Consider the following 19,073-nt stretch of genomic DNA (forward strand, 5'->3'; position numbering starts at 1 on the left):
CGCAGTCACAAAAACAAATTAACTGAAAAAGCCTCAAAACAAAAGACGCAAAATAAATAGCAAAAACAAAAGCACCAAATATAAGCTCCAAATATCACCTCAGAACACTGCATTCGGAAACGGAAGGCTTGAATTACAATGGGGGGGTGCAAATTAGCAGCTCAACAGGAAACACAGGGGGGCTCAAAACGGAGTACATTCAACTTCCAAAAAAAAAGTTTGAAAACCAGAACACCTACTTCCGGTTTTGCAGCATTTGGGTTCCAAGTTGTTCGTGAACTAAACTGTTCGAAAACCAAGGTGCCACTGTACTGAAAACGTTCTCATGCAAGGCCTTTTGAATGGATTAGTTTTTGTTACAATCGACTATTGATTTCCGAGTATTGACCACTCCCACCTTTGAAACTTATATTGGCCTGAGTTCTTGGTGTGCTTTTTTCTTGGTATAGATGGGCCATAGACCTGATCCCGCAGGCTCTCTTTGTGTTCTTATGTAAAATTGAGGTAGATCACTCCGGGAGAATCGAAAAACGTTCCCAGTGAGCTGCAGTAATTAGCTGTGGGGGTATGTGCGTAGTTTAACTGCTTTAGAATGTTTTGAATATTTTCATTGTATTGTAATTATATTGTTCTCTGGCTGTTGGCCGTTCTAGGCTCCTTGGGGAGGAAGTTGGGGAAACAAAGTGATTAAACCAATGCATAAAAACGATGTTAAAACCAATTTTTTAAACACATTTCAACTCGTTGGCCAAAGGCCTGTCTGAATGATTGAATAAGCACCTCTTCCTGCCAGTGGAACGTCCTCAGAGATAGACTAGGCCTCTCTTGGATGGGGAAGGACCTACATAAATCAGTTGTGGAACACCTGCTTTGCTGCAGAAGGCCCCAGATTCCTTCCCTGGCAACCCCAGGAAGTGATGAGAAAGTTTCCACGCCCAAAATCCTAGAGAGCCACTGCCGGACAGTGCAGGCAGCAGTGAGAGATGGAACAATGGTCTGACTCAGTAAATGGCAGCTTCCGAAGTTCCTACTAATTCCTGCCCCACCTCTATCGGCGCTTTTCGAAAACAGGCACCAACGGCAGGGCCGGCCCAAGCCATTTTGCCGCTTGAGGCAAAACAAGATGGCGTCCCTGCCTCCTCCGTCGCCAGCCGAGGCGACTGGAGGCAGCCCAGGGAAGCAGTTGCATGCTGAAGGCAGGAGGGGACAGAGAGAAAAGCAAACCCTCCAACACGTCACGAATAAAAACCAGGACGCCATCTTCCTGGGCAGCACTCCTGCACAAGTCATTGAAATATACTTGGAGTCGAGAGTGGATTTCATGCTCTTTATTCAGCTCATAGTGGTGAGGAGGAATGGAAGTTCCCCCAGAATGTCTGCTTTATATATATTCTTTACACAATGGGCCCCACATGATTGGCTAATTCCGGGATTCACCTGTAGGCCAATCAGGTTGCGGATTCACTTCTGCTTGGAGCTGGATTGGGTGGCTCCTGTGGATCAATCAGACTGCTGCATTCTGAATCCTATTGTTCTAAGACCAATCAGACTGCTGCATTCTGGATCCTATTGTTCTAGGACCAATCAGACTGCTGCATTCTGAATCCTATTGTTCTAGGACCAATCAGACTTGCTGCATTCTGGATCCTATTGTTCTAGGACCAGTCAGACTGCTGCATTTTGGATCCTATTCAACTCAGTACATAACGGTCATGTTACCCCATACAAGATTGCAGCCCTGAAAAAAAGCTTTTTTGGGGGGCCAAGACCATGGCGGCCATTTTGGGTGCCAAGATCTTGCGTGAAAAAAGGGATGTCCCGGTTTTTTGGGTACAGTTCAGGGGTATGAAAACGAAGGGTGGAAAGGAGCAGCCATGGCGGCGGCGGCAACCTTGGTCATCCCAGGTGGCAAGTTGTGTTCTCCTCAGGGGCCTTCAGAGAAGCAGAGGAGGAGGCAACAATTCTTGGTGAGCAGGTGGCTCTTCCTTTTTTAAAAATTTTTTTCAAAGATCTTTATTGAAACTTAACATATACACATAATAACCAAAATTCCCAATGTTTCCCTCACATAAAATATAATATCTAAATTACAACAGTTGCATAATTATACACTTAATTATAAATCCCATCACCCACCGTCTACTGCCCTCCACAGCAATTCGACTTCCGTATATTTATTTCTACCTTTCCCCCCTTGCATTCTATAGTAAATTATTTTTGTTAAATTCTGATTTTTCCTTCTTTCTTTCTTTGTTTTGTTATTGCTTACATTCTTTTATTCTAAGCCTATTAACGTGTCATTTTTAGAACAATATTTTGACATATAACCTTCGAAATACTTCCACTCCATTCTTAACTATTGATTTGACCGATATCTTATAATCGAAGTTAATTTTGCCAATTCTATATACTCACTTAATTTACAAATCCACTCTTCCTTTGTTGGTATGTCCTGAGATTTCCATTTAGTAACAGTCATTATCCTGGCAGCTGTTGTTGCATATAAAAAGGTTGGTTTTTTTCATATGTGGTATGTCTTTGCCCAGGCAGATGGCTCTTTCTGAGTTGGTGGAGGAACCTTTCCCCTTAGGGGGAGACTAAGATAGCGGCGGTCCCTTTTCGCAGCCAAAGAAGGAGCGGCAAAGACATGTGAGGGACGTCCCTCTCTTTCCAGATCTGCCACCCCACGCAGCTTTTCTCCCACCTGGCTCTGCAACTGGTGTAGCCGCTCTGTGAGTTGCCTACTGTGGCCCTCTAGCAGCTCAAACTATTCCAGTAGCCGACGCTGATTGCTTTCCTGATCCTCAGATCCTAGCTGCTCCAACGTCACTGCAGACAGTTACGGCTTGCCACCAACTGCTCCAACGCACAGCCACTTGCTCCATACACCACCAGGACTCACCAGCTCCCTGCTGAGATGCTGTCAGTCGTTTTGCACTCTGCACATGCTCAGAAACACTGGGCCCATAACCTGTCAGTGTTTGTTAAAAAAAAAAAAGGTTCTGACCTCCCTTTGTCTCCTCAGCCTGGTCCTCAGGCCCTTGTCAGCATAAAAGAATCCACAAGAATATCCTTGCAGAGCACTTTCTGCTTTTATTCTTAAAAGTCTTTGTGCAAAAGCGACTGACCAACTGTACACACCAACACTACCAGCTTTCACTAACCAACCAACCAACCCAACAAACTAACATTTCTCACTCTATATATACAACCCGGTGCAGGCCGCTGACTCATGCTGACCCTGCTTTTTAAGCATTAAAGAAACAGCGGCCATTTTAGCCGTGACACTGCCGCCCGAGGCGACTGCCTCAGCGAGGCTGATAGGTGGGCCGGTCCCGACAGGTAGACTCCGACACTTGGAAACGTGACAAAGATCTGAAGTTGAAACTTTTCTTCCTTTCCCCCCCCTTTAAAAAAAAAAAATTAAAATGGCAGCGTACAGAATCCACATCAGCCGAAGCACCATGAAAACCCTGAAGAGCCTAAACGAAGGTTATAAAGTAGAATTCAGGGGGAAGACAGAGCTGAAGGTAAGGAATCTGAGGTGGACGGAGACATCTGGCTGGAAGGCTCTTGTCTCCTGGCCAACCTTCTTGCTTCGCCAAAGACAACATTTTTGCTTTCAGAGGAGTGATAGAGCAACGAGGGGCCGTAGTTCAGTGACGGAACGTATGCTTGGCATGCGGAAGGTCTCAGGTTTAGCCACCAGCATTTTCAGGTAGGGTTGTGCATATTCCCTGCCCAACACCCTGGAGAGATGCTTCCAGTCAGTGTAGGCCATGGGTAGGAAAACTAAGGCCCTGGGGCCAGGGCCAGCCCAATTGCCTTCTCAATCCGGCCCGCGGACGGTCCAGGAATCACCGTGTTTTTACATGAGTAGAATGTGTCCTTTTATTTAAAATGCATCTCCGGGTTATTTGTGGGGCCTGCCTGGTGTTTTTACATGAGTAGAATGTGTCCTTTTATTTAAAATGCATCTCTGGGTTATTTGTGAGGCATAGGAATTTGTTCATTCTCCTCCCCCCCCCAAAAAATATATATATATAGTCCAGCCCACCACATGGTCTGAGGGACAATGGACTGGCCCCCTGCTGAAAAAGTTTGCTGACCCCTGGTGTAGGCTGACTCTAGACCATCGCTGTCAACCTTCCCTTTTTTTGTGGGGAAATTCCCACTGTGGGTTAAACCACAGAGCCTAGGACTTGCCAATCAGAAGGTCGGCGGTTCGAACCCCGCGACAGGGTGAGCTCCCGTTGCTCGGTCCCTGCTCCTGCCAACCTAGCAGTTTGAAAACATGTCAAAGTGCAAGTGGATAAATAGGTACCGCTCCGGCAGGAAGATAAATGGCATTTCCGTGCGCTGCTCTGGTTCGCCAGAAGCGGCTTAGTCATGCTGGCCACATGACCCGGAAGCTGTACGCCGGTTCCCTCGGCCACTAAAGCGAGATGAGCGCCGCAACCCCAGACTCGGCCACAACTGGACCTAATGGTCAGGGGTCCCTTTACCTTTACCTTTACCTTTACCCTTATTCCAGCGCCGTTTCCCGCTGCTTCCCGCTGCTATCCCGGATTGTTAGATATCCCGTAGACTGTCCCCGGGACAGGGGAGGCTGCTGATCCCTTATTTTCAAATCTGAAAGTTGACAGCTATGCTCTAGACTGATTCTATTAGAAGGCAGTTTCCTTTGTTCATCTGCACAAACACCAACCATCAAAAACAGAGAATGGCCACAGGTTGCAGACAGGATATCTGCTGTACATGCAGAAGGTTCATTTCCCAGCTTTTTTTTTTTTAGAAAATTCGCTCCAAAAACCAACAGTTCTGACATGGGTTGCCATATGCCCGGGTTTCCCCAGACATTTTTACCGATTTTCGGAAATTCCGCCCAGGCACTATTTCCGACAGATAAATCCCAGATAAGTCTGGGGAATTCTGGACGTATGGAACCCCAGGCAATAGGACCGAGGAGGTCTCAGGTACAATCTCCAGCATCTCCTGTTAGATCAGCGGTACTCAACCTGTGGGTCCCCAGATGTTGTTGGACTACAACTCCCATCATCCCTGAGCTCTGGCCTTGCTAGCTAGGGGTGATGGGAGTTGTAGTACAACAACATCTGGAGACCCACAGGTTGAGAAAGGCTGTGTTAGATGGTCTTAGAAAGGAGATGATGGGGGAAAGCTTTGTTGGAGAACCTGGAGGAGCTTCTGCCAGTCAGAGGAGACAACACCCAGTTTGGTGGACCGAAAGGTCCCTGGACTGGCAGCGATCAGCTTTAATATAATAATAATAATAATAATAATAATAATAATAATAATAATAAATTTATTATTTATACCCCGCCCATTTGGCTGAGTTTCTCCAGCCACTCTGGGTAGCTCCCAATCAAGTGTTAAAAACAGTACAGCATTAAATATTAAAAACTTCCCTGAACAGGGCTGCCTTCAGATGTCTTTTAAAGATAGGAGCTGCTTATTTCCTTCACATCTGAAGGGAAGGCGTTCCACAGGGTGGGCACCACTACCGAGAAGGCCCTCTTCCTGGTCCCTTGTAACCTCACTTCTCGCAGTGAGGGAACCGCCAGAAGGCCCTCAGCACTGGAGCTCAGTGTCTGGGCTGAACGATGGGTGTGTTTAGGGCTTGAAAGGTCAGCACCAACACTTGGAATTGTGCTTGGAAACGTACTGGGAGCTCTCAGAGATCTTTAAATGAGATGTAAGGAGAAGGAGGGGAAACTGGATCTTAGTCCAAGACATCTGCAGGTCACCAGGTGGAGGGAAGGCTGCTCAGCACGAAGTGTACAAGTGAACGTCTTCCTCTCATTCCACTCGGGATGGAGGAGAAATTCAATTCAGTTTGCATTTGAAGACCAACCGACTGAATATTTTGCCTGCCGAAATGATACCTGAACCAAAACACAGCCGTTCTTTGAAATTCACACCTCTCCAAATTTTGCAATGCAGTTCTCCAGCCAGATAATGTGTGCAAAAATGCACATTCAAGCGTGCTGTATTGTTTTTAATATTCGGTTGGAAGCCGCCCAGAGTGGCTGGGGAAACCCAGCCAGATGGGCGGGGTATATATAATAAATTGTTATTTAAAAAATGCATCGAATAGTGAACATTACGTATAATATGGGGAAATGGCTTTGCAAAAATGGGTCTCTTGGGCCAAATTGCACAGGAACATATTTATGCCAGGGGAAATTTGCACTAAGAGGTTGATGAATTTTCATGTTGACTTAAAAAATTCTGCAAGCGGATGTAGAAATGGGGATCTGAAAGAAAGTGAAATTGACGGACTTGCCCCTTCCTATGCACCACACAAGGTGCCTTCTTCCTCTTCCTCTTCCTCCTCCTCTTCCTTCTGCACTTCTCCAAATCTGATCTGGAGGGTTGGGGAACCCCCAGGGCAGATGTGCAGATTGTGGGGGTTCCCGGGTGTACAGGGGGACCGTGGGAAATTCTGTTGCACATGCAGGTTTTGTTGTGCTTGTGCAGTTACTTTGCTGGGCCCAACACATCTGCACTTCCCAGTCGGAAAACTTCTGGTTATTATTTGCAAAACTGCACTGACCTTTCCAGTGAGTTTTTGATGGACTCCCTTTTCCATGCTTATAGGGCAAAGGGTTAGAAGAAACCTATTGGCTGGTAGGAAAGAAAGGCTTCACCAAACCATTACCACGTCCTCCTGAAGTAAAACCAGGGTGAGTACAGCTGTGGGCTTTCACAACAACAACATACACACACACACACACACACACACACACACAAATACACAGTGGTACCTCGGGTTACAGACGCTTCAGGTTACAGACACTTCAGGTCACAGATGCTTCAGGTTACAGACTCCGCTAACCCAGAAATAGTATCTCAGGTTAAGAACTTTGCTTCAGGATGAGAACAGAAATCGAGTGGCGGCGACTTAGGGGCAGCAGGAGGCCCTATTAGCTAAAGCGGTGCTTCAGGTTAAGAACAGTTTCAGGTTAAGAATGGACTTCCAGAACGAATTAAGTTCTTAACCCGAGGTACCACTATATATCCATCCATCTGGGTTTCCCTCTGGGTGGCTCAAAACAGAATATTAAAAATATGATAAAACATTAAACATTAAAAACATCCCTAAACAGGGCTGCCTTCAGATGTCTTCTAAAAGTCAGGTAGTTGTTTATCTCTTTGACATCTGATGGGAGGGTGTTCCACAGGGTGGGCACCACCACCGAGAAGGCCCTCTGCCTGGTTCCCTGTAACTTCACTTCTTGCAATGAAGGAACCGCCAGAAGGCCCTTGGAGCTGGACCTCAGGCTGAACGATGGGGGTGGAGACGCTCCTTCAGGTCTACTGGGCCAAGGCTGTTTAAGGCTTTGAAGGTCAGCACCAACACTCTGAATTGTGCTCGGAAACGTACTGGGAGCCACTGTAGGTCTTTCAGGACCGGTGTTATGTGGTCCCGGCGGCCACTCCCAGTCACCAGTTTAGCTGCTGCATTCACGAATAGTTGTAGTTTCCGGGTCACCTTCAAAGGTAGCCCTGGAATGAGCAAAATATTTATTTTTTATTTATTAACATTTATACATTGTAAACAAACAAACAAACAAAACCCCTCAAAACGCTTAACAAAAAGAGAAAACTGTGGGCGACACACGCTCTTCCTGATCAGGGAGACACAAAAATATGTGTGGACACCACTTTTCCAAGGAATGTGGGCAAAAGTCAGATCCCTTAGAATGAATCTGAGCCTTGAGAAGCCCATAGAGCTGCAAGAGGAAGTAGGGAAGAGTGTCGTTCTTCCAACTTCCTCCTTCAGTTCTATGCACTTTCTCAGAGAGTGAAAGCTCATTCCTACAGGGCGGTATGTGGCCACCATTGATCCCGCCATTGGCAAACCCTGGATGAAGCAGCTCATAAACCTTCCAAAATAAAGCACATACCGTATTTTTTGCTCTATAGGACGCACTTTTTCCCCTCCAAAAATTAAGGGGAAATGTGTGTGTGTCCTATAGAGCGAATGCAGGCTGCGCGGCTAAGCCCAAAGCCAGAACAGGGAGACGGAGCGAAAGGAACCCGAAGCCTTTGAAGCGCAGCGCGAGGTCCCGCTGCGCTCCAAAGGCTTCAGGGATCTTTGAGGCTGGCAGTGGGGGAAAGCAGCGCTTCCCCCCACCGCCAGCCCCACAAGCTCGGGGGGCAGTGGGAAGGCGGCGCACCGCCTTTGCGCTGCTCCCCGACCTCTTTGAGGCTTTTCCCCGAGGAGGGAGAAGGGACTGACTGGCCGTGTCAGTCCCTTCTCCCTCCTGGTCAAAAAGCCCGCAGGAGCCGTGCGCTCCTTAAAGGGTCCGCGGCTCCTGTGGGCTTTTGTGGGAGATGGGGGAATTCCCCCACCTCCCACAAAAGCATGCAAAAGCCATGCGCTCTTGAAAGAGTGTGTGGCTTCTGCGGTCTTTTCTACGAGGTGGAGGATTTTCCCCACCTCGTAGAAAAGCCCCCAGGAGCCGCACACCCTTTAAAGAGTGTGTCGCTCTTGGGGGCTTTTCCCCGAGGGGGGACAAGGGACTCACTGGCCGTGTCAGTCCTTTCTCCCTCCTCGTAGAGAAGCCTGCAGGAGCCATGCGCTCCTTAAAGGGTGTGCTTCTCCTGTGGGCTTTTGCGGGAGATGGGGGAATTCCCCTACCTCCCGCAAAAACAGGGAGAAGGTCTGGGAGAAGCGCACAGGCTGCGCGCAGCCTGTCCGCTGCTCCCAGAGCTGGGGGGGGGAATCATATTTATTTTTCTTGATTTGCCTCTCTGAAAACTAGGTGCGCCCTATGGTCAGGTCACCCTATGGAGCGAAAAATACAGTAAATTCCTGTTATCTCGGGACAGGAAGTTCTGACTGTTGATTGTGCAAGCAGGTTTTTATACTAGGACGGGTTGCTCTGGGCATGGGGAGCGAATGAGCTTCAGCTCAGCCAAGTCCTTATCGCCCGCCACCCCACACCAGAGAGGTGGTCTCCTATTTGCCGGTCATCTTTTGCAGCCAGCCGTGGCAGGACACAGTGACTCAAGAAATCAAAGCCGCCTTGAGGGATTCCAAGAGAAAGTCCACTAGCAAGCTCCACAAACAGTCCTGAAGAGATAGAAGGCAAAGAAGAACTGCGGGGAAATAGCGAACAACCATGCAGTAAATTCTGTTCCTTTTAAGCTGTGGCTGATCGCCATGATCCGGGCCACCACCTCTGTGCCTGCTGCGGTTTTGCTGCTGGGAAAGGTCTGGATGGAACCAGCATGGAAATCTGTGTGCAGGATCCTAGCCCCATGGCAATATTTAGGTTTCCTGGGCTGGGGAAATGATGAGATTTTAGTTGTGAGCTGGAGTTGGTTGCAGGAGTTTGAGCTAGATGACCCCAGTGGCATCGCATAGGGGTCTGGCAAAGTGTTGCGGCAAATCAGTCGGAATGCTTGGAAGGGCTCCTGCCTGCCCTGCTGGCTCCCTCCTCATCTCAGCTTTCCAGCCCATGCTGGTAGGGCAGTGTTAGGAGGACGCAACAGGCATTCCCCCTTGGATCCCAGCCTCGCCCTCTTCATGCCTCTTTGGGTGGGTCCTGGGAGACCAGCAGGGAGGGGCGCTTGTTGCAGCAGGAGAGGGAGACACCCTTGCTTCTTCACCAACCTGACTCCTGTCTCCCTCTTGGCCTCCCTCCACCCACTAGCCTACTTCACCTTCTGCCATTGTTTCTGGACTGCTGTCTGCCACCGACTCCCCCTGCTCACTAAGCCCACCTTCCGACACCACCTCTTCCTAGTCTGCTCCCTCTTCTCCTTCTGACCACTCGTTCTCATCCCACCACCAGTCTTCTGGCTCTGAGCCTTCTTCCCTTGGTGGCTCCCCAGCTGGTTCTTCCCACCATTCCTCTGCGTCCAACCAGTCCGTAACATCCTTCCACGCAGAAACAATAACTTGTCAGGGGAAGACCACAGACCCATGTTTAGCACCTCAGTGAGAATGAGATCTCTGTGTTCTGCCTGTAGTCCTTTTAGGAGAGAGAGAGAAAAAAATTGAACATGCAGCTACCATAGCTGTGCACCATCTTCTCCCAGCCAGATGGACTGAGCACTGTGAATCTGAAACCTAAGACCAGGAAGAGAGAAGAGAAGGGGCCAAAATTGTACAATACGTGCCACAGTGCTGTATTTCTGCAATTTGGGAGATGCAGTGCTACACTATGGCAGCTGCCGGAGGAGAAATCATCGCTGCCAGCCTGTCTGATCCAGACATATCTCTGTGACCGTGAGGTCTATAAACATTCTTTCTGGAAAACCTTAATAATGGACCGTTATTTGTAGAGCAGTATCACTTTTAGAGGAAAATACAAAAGATAAAAGAAGGCTTGATGTCTGCCTTGAGAAGGTTTCTAAGGTATTTAACCATGTAGAATGGCAGGTGCTGATCTGTTGAACATACACAGTAGTAGCCTTGCATTAGGTCAGGGTATTTACCCATCTAATTCAGTCATCATCATCATCATCATAAATTATTATTTGTACCCCACCCATCTGGCTGGATTTCCCCAGCCACTCTGGGCGGCTTCCAACAAAGATTAAAAATACATTAAAATGTCACACATTAAAAACTTCCCTGAACAGGGCTGTCTTCAGATGTCTTCTAAATGTTAGGTTGTTTATCTCTTTGACATCTGATTGGAGGGCGTTCCACAGGGCGGGCACCACCACCGAGAAGGCTCTCTGCCTGGTTCCCTGTAGCTTTGCTTCTCGCAATGAGGGAACCGCCAGAAGGCCCTCAGCGCTGGATCTCAGCGTCTGGGCAGAACGATGGGGGTGGAGACTCTCCTTCAGTCATGTCTATTTTGACAAGCAATGGCTGGCTGGGATCTTTGGCTGAGTCCCTACACCCCACCTGCTACCTGATCCTTCTGATGGGAGATGCCTGGGATTGGACCTGGGAACATCTGCAAGCTGAGCCTAAACCCTGAGCTATGGTCCCAGCCCTCAGGTGAAGACAAATTTCCTTTGGGGAAGAGCTATAGCTCAGTGGTGGAACGCCTGGCAGATTGCTCCAGGTTCAGTTCCTGGTATCTCAAGGGCCACATCTGAAACCTTGGAGAACAGCAGACAGGCTAGACAGATCAGTGGCCTGGCTTGTGATAAGACAACTTCCTATATCCCTGGATTTTTGTGTGTTCACATCCCGCTCTAATAAAATGAATGTGTTAAAATACTTGACGGTTTTTGACGTTCTTTGACACCGTTTGACTGACCGGTTTGCCATCTGGCAATCAATGTGTGACCTGTTTAAAGGATTTTGTGTCCTGCTTTCTGCGTTGACCTGTTCAGCATCTGGGAGAAGCTCCTGAGAATGAAAAGATTCCCGTTAAGAATCAGGCCAATGGCCCATACTGGATCAGGCAATGGCCCATCCTGTCCATCTACAGCCTAGGACCCTCGTACCTACGGGACCACCTCTCCTCGTATGCCCCGAGGAGGACCTTAAGGTCCACAAATGACAACCCTTTGGAGGTCCCAAGTCGCAAGGTAGTTAGATTGGTCTCAACTAGGGTCAGGGCCTTTTCAGCACTGGCCCCAACTTGGTGGAACGCTCTGTCACAAGAGACCAGGGCCCTAAGGCATTTGACTCTTTCCACAGGGCTGGAAGACAGAGCTATTCCGCCTGGCCTTCGGCTTGGACTCACTCTGACTCCTTATATGGGATTTGGTATATAAATTTTCCCTTGGCTTTTTTGCTGGCCCATGTAGGACCAGCATGGATAGCTGGCTTGGGTGAATAGCTGATGTTTCCTCCCTTTATGGTCTTGATTTATGGGCTACTACTAAAATGAGGCTGCATTTTAAGCCGTATTTTAATTAACTGTTTTTTTCTTTTTTCTTTTTTTCTATTACGTTTTTTTGTAATTTATATTTGGTGTTAGCCGCCCTGAGCCCGGCCCTGGCCGGGGAGGGCAGGGTATAAATAAAAAATTATTATTATTATTATTATTATTATTATTATTAATTACCTGTGAATTTGGGTCTCCAGCCATTTTTGGACTACAACTCCCATCATCCTTAGCAGTGGCCAGGGATGATGGGAATTGTAGTCCAAAGTTTGGGAAACACCCATCTACCTGAACATAGCAAAGGAAGGCACATCTCTTTCCACTAGGGGGCAGGCATGAAGCGCTTATTAAAATCCACATTAAATCTGTGTGTGTCTGTGCGCCAGAGCACATGTAGACAAGGCTCACATTTGTGACTTCCGAATGGGTGGAAATGGCCCAGCTGCCAAATCTTTTCCTTTTTAGATCCTCCCCTCCGCCCCCCTCCAACTTTTCTCATCCCCCATCACATCCCTCGCTAACTTTGCCTGCTGAGTAACGCAGACTGAACCCTTTAAAAAAACCCTATTTAGAAATTCTTTACATTTCTCGGGGATGAGAAACGTCTTTCCAAGCTGTAAAACATCTGGAAGGCAAACGGCATACGGACAGCGAAGTCTGGGAGACTGGGCTGCTCTCGGCCGAATCGTAATCCGCTGGGGACCAGGCCATCAACTCGTTTGCAGTTGGCATATATATATATCTCATTGAGTCAGGGCAGATCCAGACACCCAGTTATGTACACTGCCAACCAATCTCTGCTTCTCTCTCAGCTGCATCCGAGTTCGATTTCAGCTCATTTATTCAGCCATCAATTGGTCTTTTATTGGCTCGCTTACAGCCAGACTCGTTTTACTGTAATGGACGCTTGATTTGAAGAAGGGAAAAAACCCTGGCTGATCAATTTGTATTCATTAATTCTTCATATTAAGACCATCAGCAGATTAAAAAACAACAACCCCAGAGCTGATTGATTGTATCAGTTGGAATCCATCCATCTGCATGAAATAATTCCTAAGAGAACAACCCCCTTGCATGGTGTTTGATGATACTCACATCACAATTTAGGAGACACACATTGCCTCTTCTAAAAGGGAGCTTACTGTATGCAGGGTGGGTTTTTTGGGAGTGGGAGTTGTGTGTGTGTCAAATGTATTGCAAATAATTAAAATGTCTGGTTTAAAAAAATATAAATACAGTGGTACCTCTGGTTGTGAATGGGATCCGTTCCGGAGGCCTGTTCGCAACATGAAAAGAGCGCAACCCGCAGTGGCGCGTCTGCGCATGCGCAGGTCGTGATTCGCCGCTTCTGCGCATGCACGAGTGGCGAAACCCGGAAGTAACCCTTTCCGGTACTTCTGGGTCACCGCGGGACGTAACCTGAAAGAACATGTTGGAAGTGATATAAATAGAAAGGAATGTAAGCTTTTTTTATATGCAACAACAGCAGCAAGAATATTATTGGCCCAAAAATGGAATTACCGACGATCGAAGAATGGAGGATGAAGTTAATGGACTATACAGAACTAGATAAATTAAGAGGAAGGATTCAAAATCGGTGGGGCCAGACATTCACGGAAGACTGGAGTAAATTTACGGACTATTTGAAAAGTATTTGTGAAGACCAGACGACGTTTGTAGGTTTGCAAGAAGTTTTGTGAGGCGTATTATTGGAATTATTGCAAAACTGTATAAGGGGAAGGATGATTTGTTAAAAGATTTAAAGGCAATATAAAGTTAAGAAATGCATAAGAAGTGGCTAAAACGGTGGATCATCAGAGGTGCTGATGGAAGTCTTAAAAGATTGTATATGTGATATGTTTGTATATGTGATATGTCAATAAAAATTATATATATAAAAAAATAACCTGAAAGAATGTAACATGAAGTGAATGCAACCACTGTAACAATAATCTCCTTGCTGATTTGGCAGGGAGACTTTCCTCGATCAAAATATTTCATTATATTGGAGGATGCGATCCTGTGCCCATTGGCCAAGGACGAAGCCCCACTGAACTAAGTGGGATAATTCCTGAGATGAAATGTTTCAAGTTGCAGCGCAAATGCTATAACCCTGATTGTCGCTTACATTTTATTCCTCTGATCTGCACAGGAAACTATTTAAGAGCTAGTAGTGTATTGCTTGTTAATTTATAGGATTTGGTTTCCAGACCTTTTCTGCACACCTTCCAGTATGTCAATATCCTTCTTAAATTGTGGTACCCAGAACTGGACACAGCGTTGCAGGTGCAGCCTCACCAAGGCAGAACAGAGGGGTAGCTATTACTTCCTCTGAATAATAAACTGGATTTAAATAGAACATTGGGTCCCGAAGTAAACATAGATTTTCCCAGTAAACAAAGGACCTGGATCTTTACACATAAGCACACAAACACTTGTATAAGAGTTTCCTCCATTTAAATAAATAAATGGAGAAACCATTGTTAGATACCAGGAATTGTACATCCGAACTTTCGCACTCACCAAAAGACTGTGGTGCAAAGATTTCTTGCTGGGACCGCAGAAGGAAACATCTGGGTTAAGAACACAGGGAGAATTGCAGGGTGCATGGCTTTTAAAAGGGATTTGGACAGGAAGGTGTGATGGTTTGAAGTGTGCCAGGAATATGGTTTGGAGTCTGTCCACAGCAGAGTTCACTGAGGAGGACAGAAGAACAGAAGCTGAAGGTTCAGGCAGAGGATATCGTCCGGGCAGAGCTCAGTGGTCAGGACTCTGAGACGGAGCGAAGACTTAGAAGACCGAAGCTGCAAGCCCTGCAAACAATCAAAATAAAAAATGGTTATGCAAAGCAAGGACCCCACTGGTTGGAAAACTCCACAAACTGCAGAGTTGCTTCATGCATTGAAATGAATCAGTGGTGTTCACGAAAAAGAATTTGTGTCTTGGGTTAGGACTCGGTTCCCATCTGAAGCTCACTTGGGCCAGCTACTCTGTGTGTGGGGGGGGGCGTGTCAGCCTAGCCTTCCTCACAGGGTCGTTCTGACGATAGGCTCCTCTTCCTCCCTGTTTACATTGATCTCCTTGGGGGGAAAATATGGGATATAAATGGAATAGTGAATAAGAAGAAAATGACTGGGCATACCAAAAAAAAAAAGTTGGCATAACAGAATACCAGCACAAAGGCATTCAAAAACAATGCCCAAAGGATCAGCTCGCTCGCTTTATTTATTTATTTATTTATTTATTTATTTTATTAACATAGAAAAAACATACATATACATTTACACAATACATGTACACAACACACTACCTAATTTTCATAACATAAAACATACCTACATTACTCTATATAATACCTACCTATACTATACATCCAGTAGTGATGTATGGAAGTGAGAGCTGGACCATAAAGAAGGCTGACCGCCAAAGAATGGATGCTTTTGAATTCTGGTGCTGGAGGAGACTCTTGAGAGTCCCATGGACTGCAAGAAGATCAAACCTCTCCATTCTGAAGGAAATCAGCCCTGAGTGCTCACTGGAAGGACAGATCCTGAAGCTGAGGCTCCAAGACTTTGGCCACCTCATGAGAAGAGAAGACTCCCTGGAAAAGACCCTGATGTTGGGAAAGATGGAGGGCACAAGGAGAAGGGGACGACAGAGGACGAGATGGTGGGACAGTGTTCTCGAAGCTACCAGCATGAGTTTGACCAAACTGCGGGAGGCAGTGGAAGACAGGAGTGTCTGGCGTGCTCTGGCCCATGGCGTCACGAAGAGTCGGACACGACTAAATGACTAAACAATAACATACTATACATATCAACATACCTACCCACCTACCCCACACGGACACCCGCCAAGTGACTTGACTTCCAGCCGTTCTTGTTACGCTACTTTATTTTTCCAACTACCTTAAACACATTTCATTATTTCTTTTATCTCTTCTTTTATCTTAACTCTCCTTTCATTCTAATCATTTTCTGGATTCACTCAGTATCTGTCAGAAATTCTACTTTTTCCACAGAAATTTGATGTATTCCTTAAAAATAGCCCACTCCTTATTCACTTTTTGTACCATATCTCCTCTTACCCTCCCTGTTAGTTTGGCAATATGGAAGTATTCCATCATTTTAGATAACCAGTCTCTTTTAGTTGGGACGCTGCTGCTTTTCCAATTTTTGGCAATCAATAACCTTCCCGCCGTAGTTGCATACATAAATATTGGTCTGACCCTTCTTTTTATTTCCTCTGACATGATACCTAGGAGAAAGGATTCTGGGGTTTTTCCAAATGAAAATCTAAACATCTTTTTCAGTTCATTATAGATATTTTCCCAGAATCCCACTATCTCTTTGCACTCCCACCACATATGTAGAAAGGTTCCTGCCTAAAGGATCAGCTCTAAAAGACTTTCGCTGGATGGTTGTGAGCCAGTGGTTCACTATCATTCGGCTAGGCCTACCTCACAGAGTTGTAAGTTAAGTATCAATGGAAACACGTCAGGCATTCTGCTGTGAGCTCTCTGGAGTTGGTTAGAGCATGGTGCTGATAACACCGAGGTTGCAGGTTCAATCTCCGTAAGGGACAACTGCGTGTTTCTACATTGCGCTGAGAATCTGAAAGGGGAGTTGCTGTTCCCATAGGGCAAATTTGTCCCACTTTTGCCTATCTCAAAGATGAATTGCAGGCTGTGATATTCTTTCAGAAACCTGTTTGAAACCTGGGAAAGGAGCCAGAGAAACGTGTGCCTACCTATTAAAGGCCTTTGAAGATACAGTATGCTGGTACCAGACCCACACCTGACATTCAGGTGGGCATAGTTTGCCAGGTGTTATGTACTGAGTTGAATAGGATCCAAAATGCAGCAGTATGATTGGTCCTAGAACAATAGGATCCAGAATGCAGCAGTTTGATTGGTCCACAGGAGCCACCCAATCCAGCTCCAGGTGGAGGTGAATCCGCAACCTGATTGGCCTACAGAAGAATCCTGGAATTAGCCAGTCACGTGGGGCCCATTGTGTAAATAATGTAGATAAAGCAGACATTCTGGGGGAACTTCCATTCCTCCTCACCACTATGAGCTGAATAAAGGTAAAGGTAAAGGGACCCCTGACCATTAGGTCCAGTTGTGACCGACTCTGGGGTTGCGGCGTTCATCTCGCTTTTGTGGCCGAGGGAGCCGGCGTACAGCTTCCGGATCATGGGGCCAGCATGACTAAGCCACTTCTGGCGAACCAGAGCAGCGCACGGAAATGCCGTTTACCTTCCCGCCGGAACAGTACCTATTTATCTACTTGCACTTTGACGTGCTTTCGAACTGCTAGGCTGGCAGGAGCAGGGACCGAGCAACGGGAGCTCACCCCGTTGCGGGGATTCGAACCAGCGACCTTCTGATCGGCAAGTCCTAGGCTCTGTGGTTTAACCCACAGCGCCACCTAAAGAGCATGGAATCCGCTCTCGACTCTGAGTATATTTCACCAGGGATGGCCAGGTGGGCCAAATTTTGACCCCTGGTGGGGACAAAGCTGACCCACTGACTAGAGATGCCACCCTAACCTTAGAGCAGCAGTTCTCAACCTGTGGGTCCCCAGATGTTGTTGGACTACAACTCCCATCATCCCTGAGCTCTGGCCTTGCTAGCTAGGGGTGATGGGAGTTGTAGTTCAACAACATCTGGGGACCCACAGGTTGAGAAAGGCTGCCTTAGAGGGTCGAGATGCCCCACTGCTGGTGTGTGTCGTGTGAAACAAAGCCTTGCTCAAGGTTGCAAGGGGTTAGATCCTCAAATTGGCTCTTAAAAATGACTCTGTCTTCAACCAAAACATATGCTACTGTGGAAGTTAGGAAACTGCGTTATACAGAAAGAAGGTTCTTTTCATCATATGTGGTGGTCTTGTAGTAAGGTTAAAGCTTACTGGGAAATGATATATAATGAATTGAAAAGGGTGTTCAAAATAACTTTAATTTTAAAAAAGAAGAAGCTTTTCTTTTAGGAATTATAGGGACAGAATTAGCTAAATTGTATAGAAATTTATTTATGTATGCTACTACAGCAGCAGGGATGCTACATGCCCCAAAATGGAAGGAAGCAGAAATCCCAGTAAAGGAAGAATGGATACAAAAACTCATGGAATATGCAGAAATGGAGAAACTCACCGGAAGAATAAAAAATCAAGATCACAAATTCTTTATAACAGAATGGAAATGGTTTATTGAATATTTACAGATAACTTGTAAACAGATAAAAACATTAGCAGGATTATTGTAGTTTTATAAGAGCATATATTTACAGTTGATAATTAAATGAGTAAGTTAAATGAATTTGGACATGCAGAAGATATGAAAAAAATAAATTTAGAGAACCGCAGAAAGAGAGGGAAGGAAGTGAAATGTTAAAATGGATTGTAAAATTAATGAAATGTATAAATTTGCAAAGTATAAATAAAAAACATTTTTTTAAAAAAAAGGAAGATGCCTTATGCAGAGTCAGACCACTGCCCCACCTAGCTCTGCACTGTGTCCAATGCTCTCCAGGACTTCAGACAGGAGGAGTCTTTGACCAGCTCCATCCAGAGATGCCAAGGATTGAATCTGCTGTGCAAAACAACGCATAGAAGACTATGGAACTCCTTGCCACTAGAGGCAGTGAGGCCAGCAACTTGGGTGGTTTTATGCATAGCTCAGTTGGTTAAAGAGTGGCGCTGACAATAATAGCAGTAATCATAATAATAATAATAAAATTTTATTTATACTTCGCCCTCCCTGGCCAGAGCCGGGCTCAGGGCGGCTAACACCAATAAAATCACAGTGAAAACATAATGGGGGGGGGAGAGAGAGAGAGAGAGAGAGAGAGAACCCAAATTAAAATACAGGTTAAAATGCCATTTAAAATGCAGCCTCATTTTAAAGTAGCTGATAAATCAAGACCATAAGGGGAGGGAAATATAAGGGTCAGACTGAGTCCAAACCAAAGGCCAGGCAGAACAGCTCTGTCTTGCAGGCCCTGCGGAAAGATGTCAAGTCCCGCAGGGCCCTGGTCTCTTGTGACAGAGCGTTCCACCAAGTCGGGGCCAGTACTGAAAAGGCCCTGGCCCTAGTTGAGACCAATCTAACCACCTTGCGACTTGGGATCTCCAAGGTGTTGTTATTTGTGGACCTCTCCACGGGGCACACCAGGAGAGGCGGTCCCATAGGTACGTGGGTCCTAGGCTGCATAGGACTTTAAATAGCAAGGTTGCAAGGGGTTAGATC

General features: G+C 46.4%; 1 protein-coding gene across 1 annotated transcript in view; it reads left to right on the forward strand.

The window, feature by feature from the left end:
* The window catches only part of LOC310761832 (retinal guanylyl cyclase 2-like), a gene marked incomplete at its 5' end in the record, with an annotated part of 299,090 nt that overhangs the window by 39,967 nt on the left and 240,050 nt on the right, over positions 1-19,073 (forward strand). The window contains 3 exons of the mRNA XM_083612029.1: positions 3,436-3,530; positions 6,619-6,704; positions 9,011-9,154. Coding sequence (XP_083468155.1) covers positions 3,436-3,530; positions 6,619-6,704; positions 9,011-9,104 — 275 coding nt within the window. The 3' untranslated portion in view covers positions 9,105-9,154. The remainder of the gene's footprint in view (positions 1-3,435; positions 3,531-6,618; positions 6,705-9,010; positions 9,155-19,073) is intronic.

This window comes from Podarcis filfolensis, assembly GCF_964270895.1.
Source record: "Podarcis filfolensis genome assembly, chromosome: 4".
NCBI classification, from domain to species: domain Eukaryota; kingdom Metazoa; phylum Chordata; class Lepidosauria; order Squamata; family Lacertidae; genus Podarcis; species Podarcis filfolensis.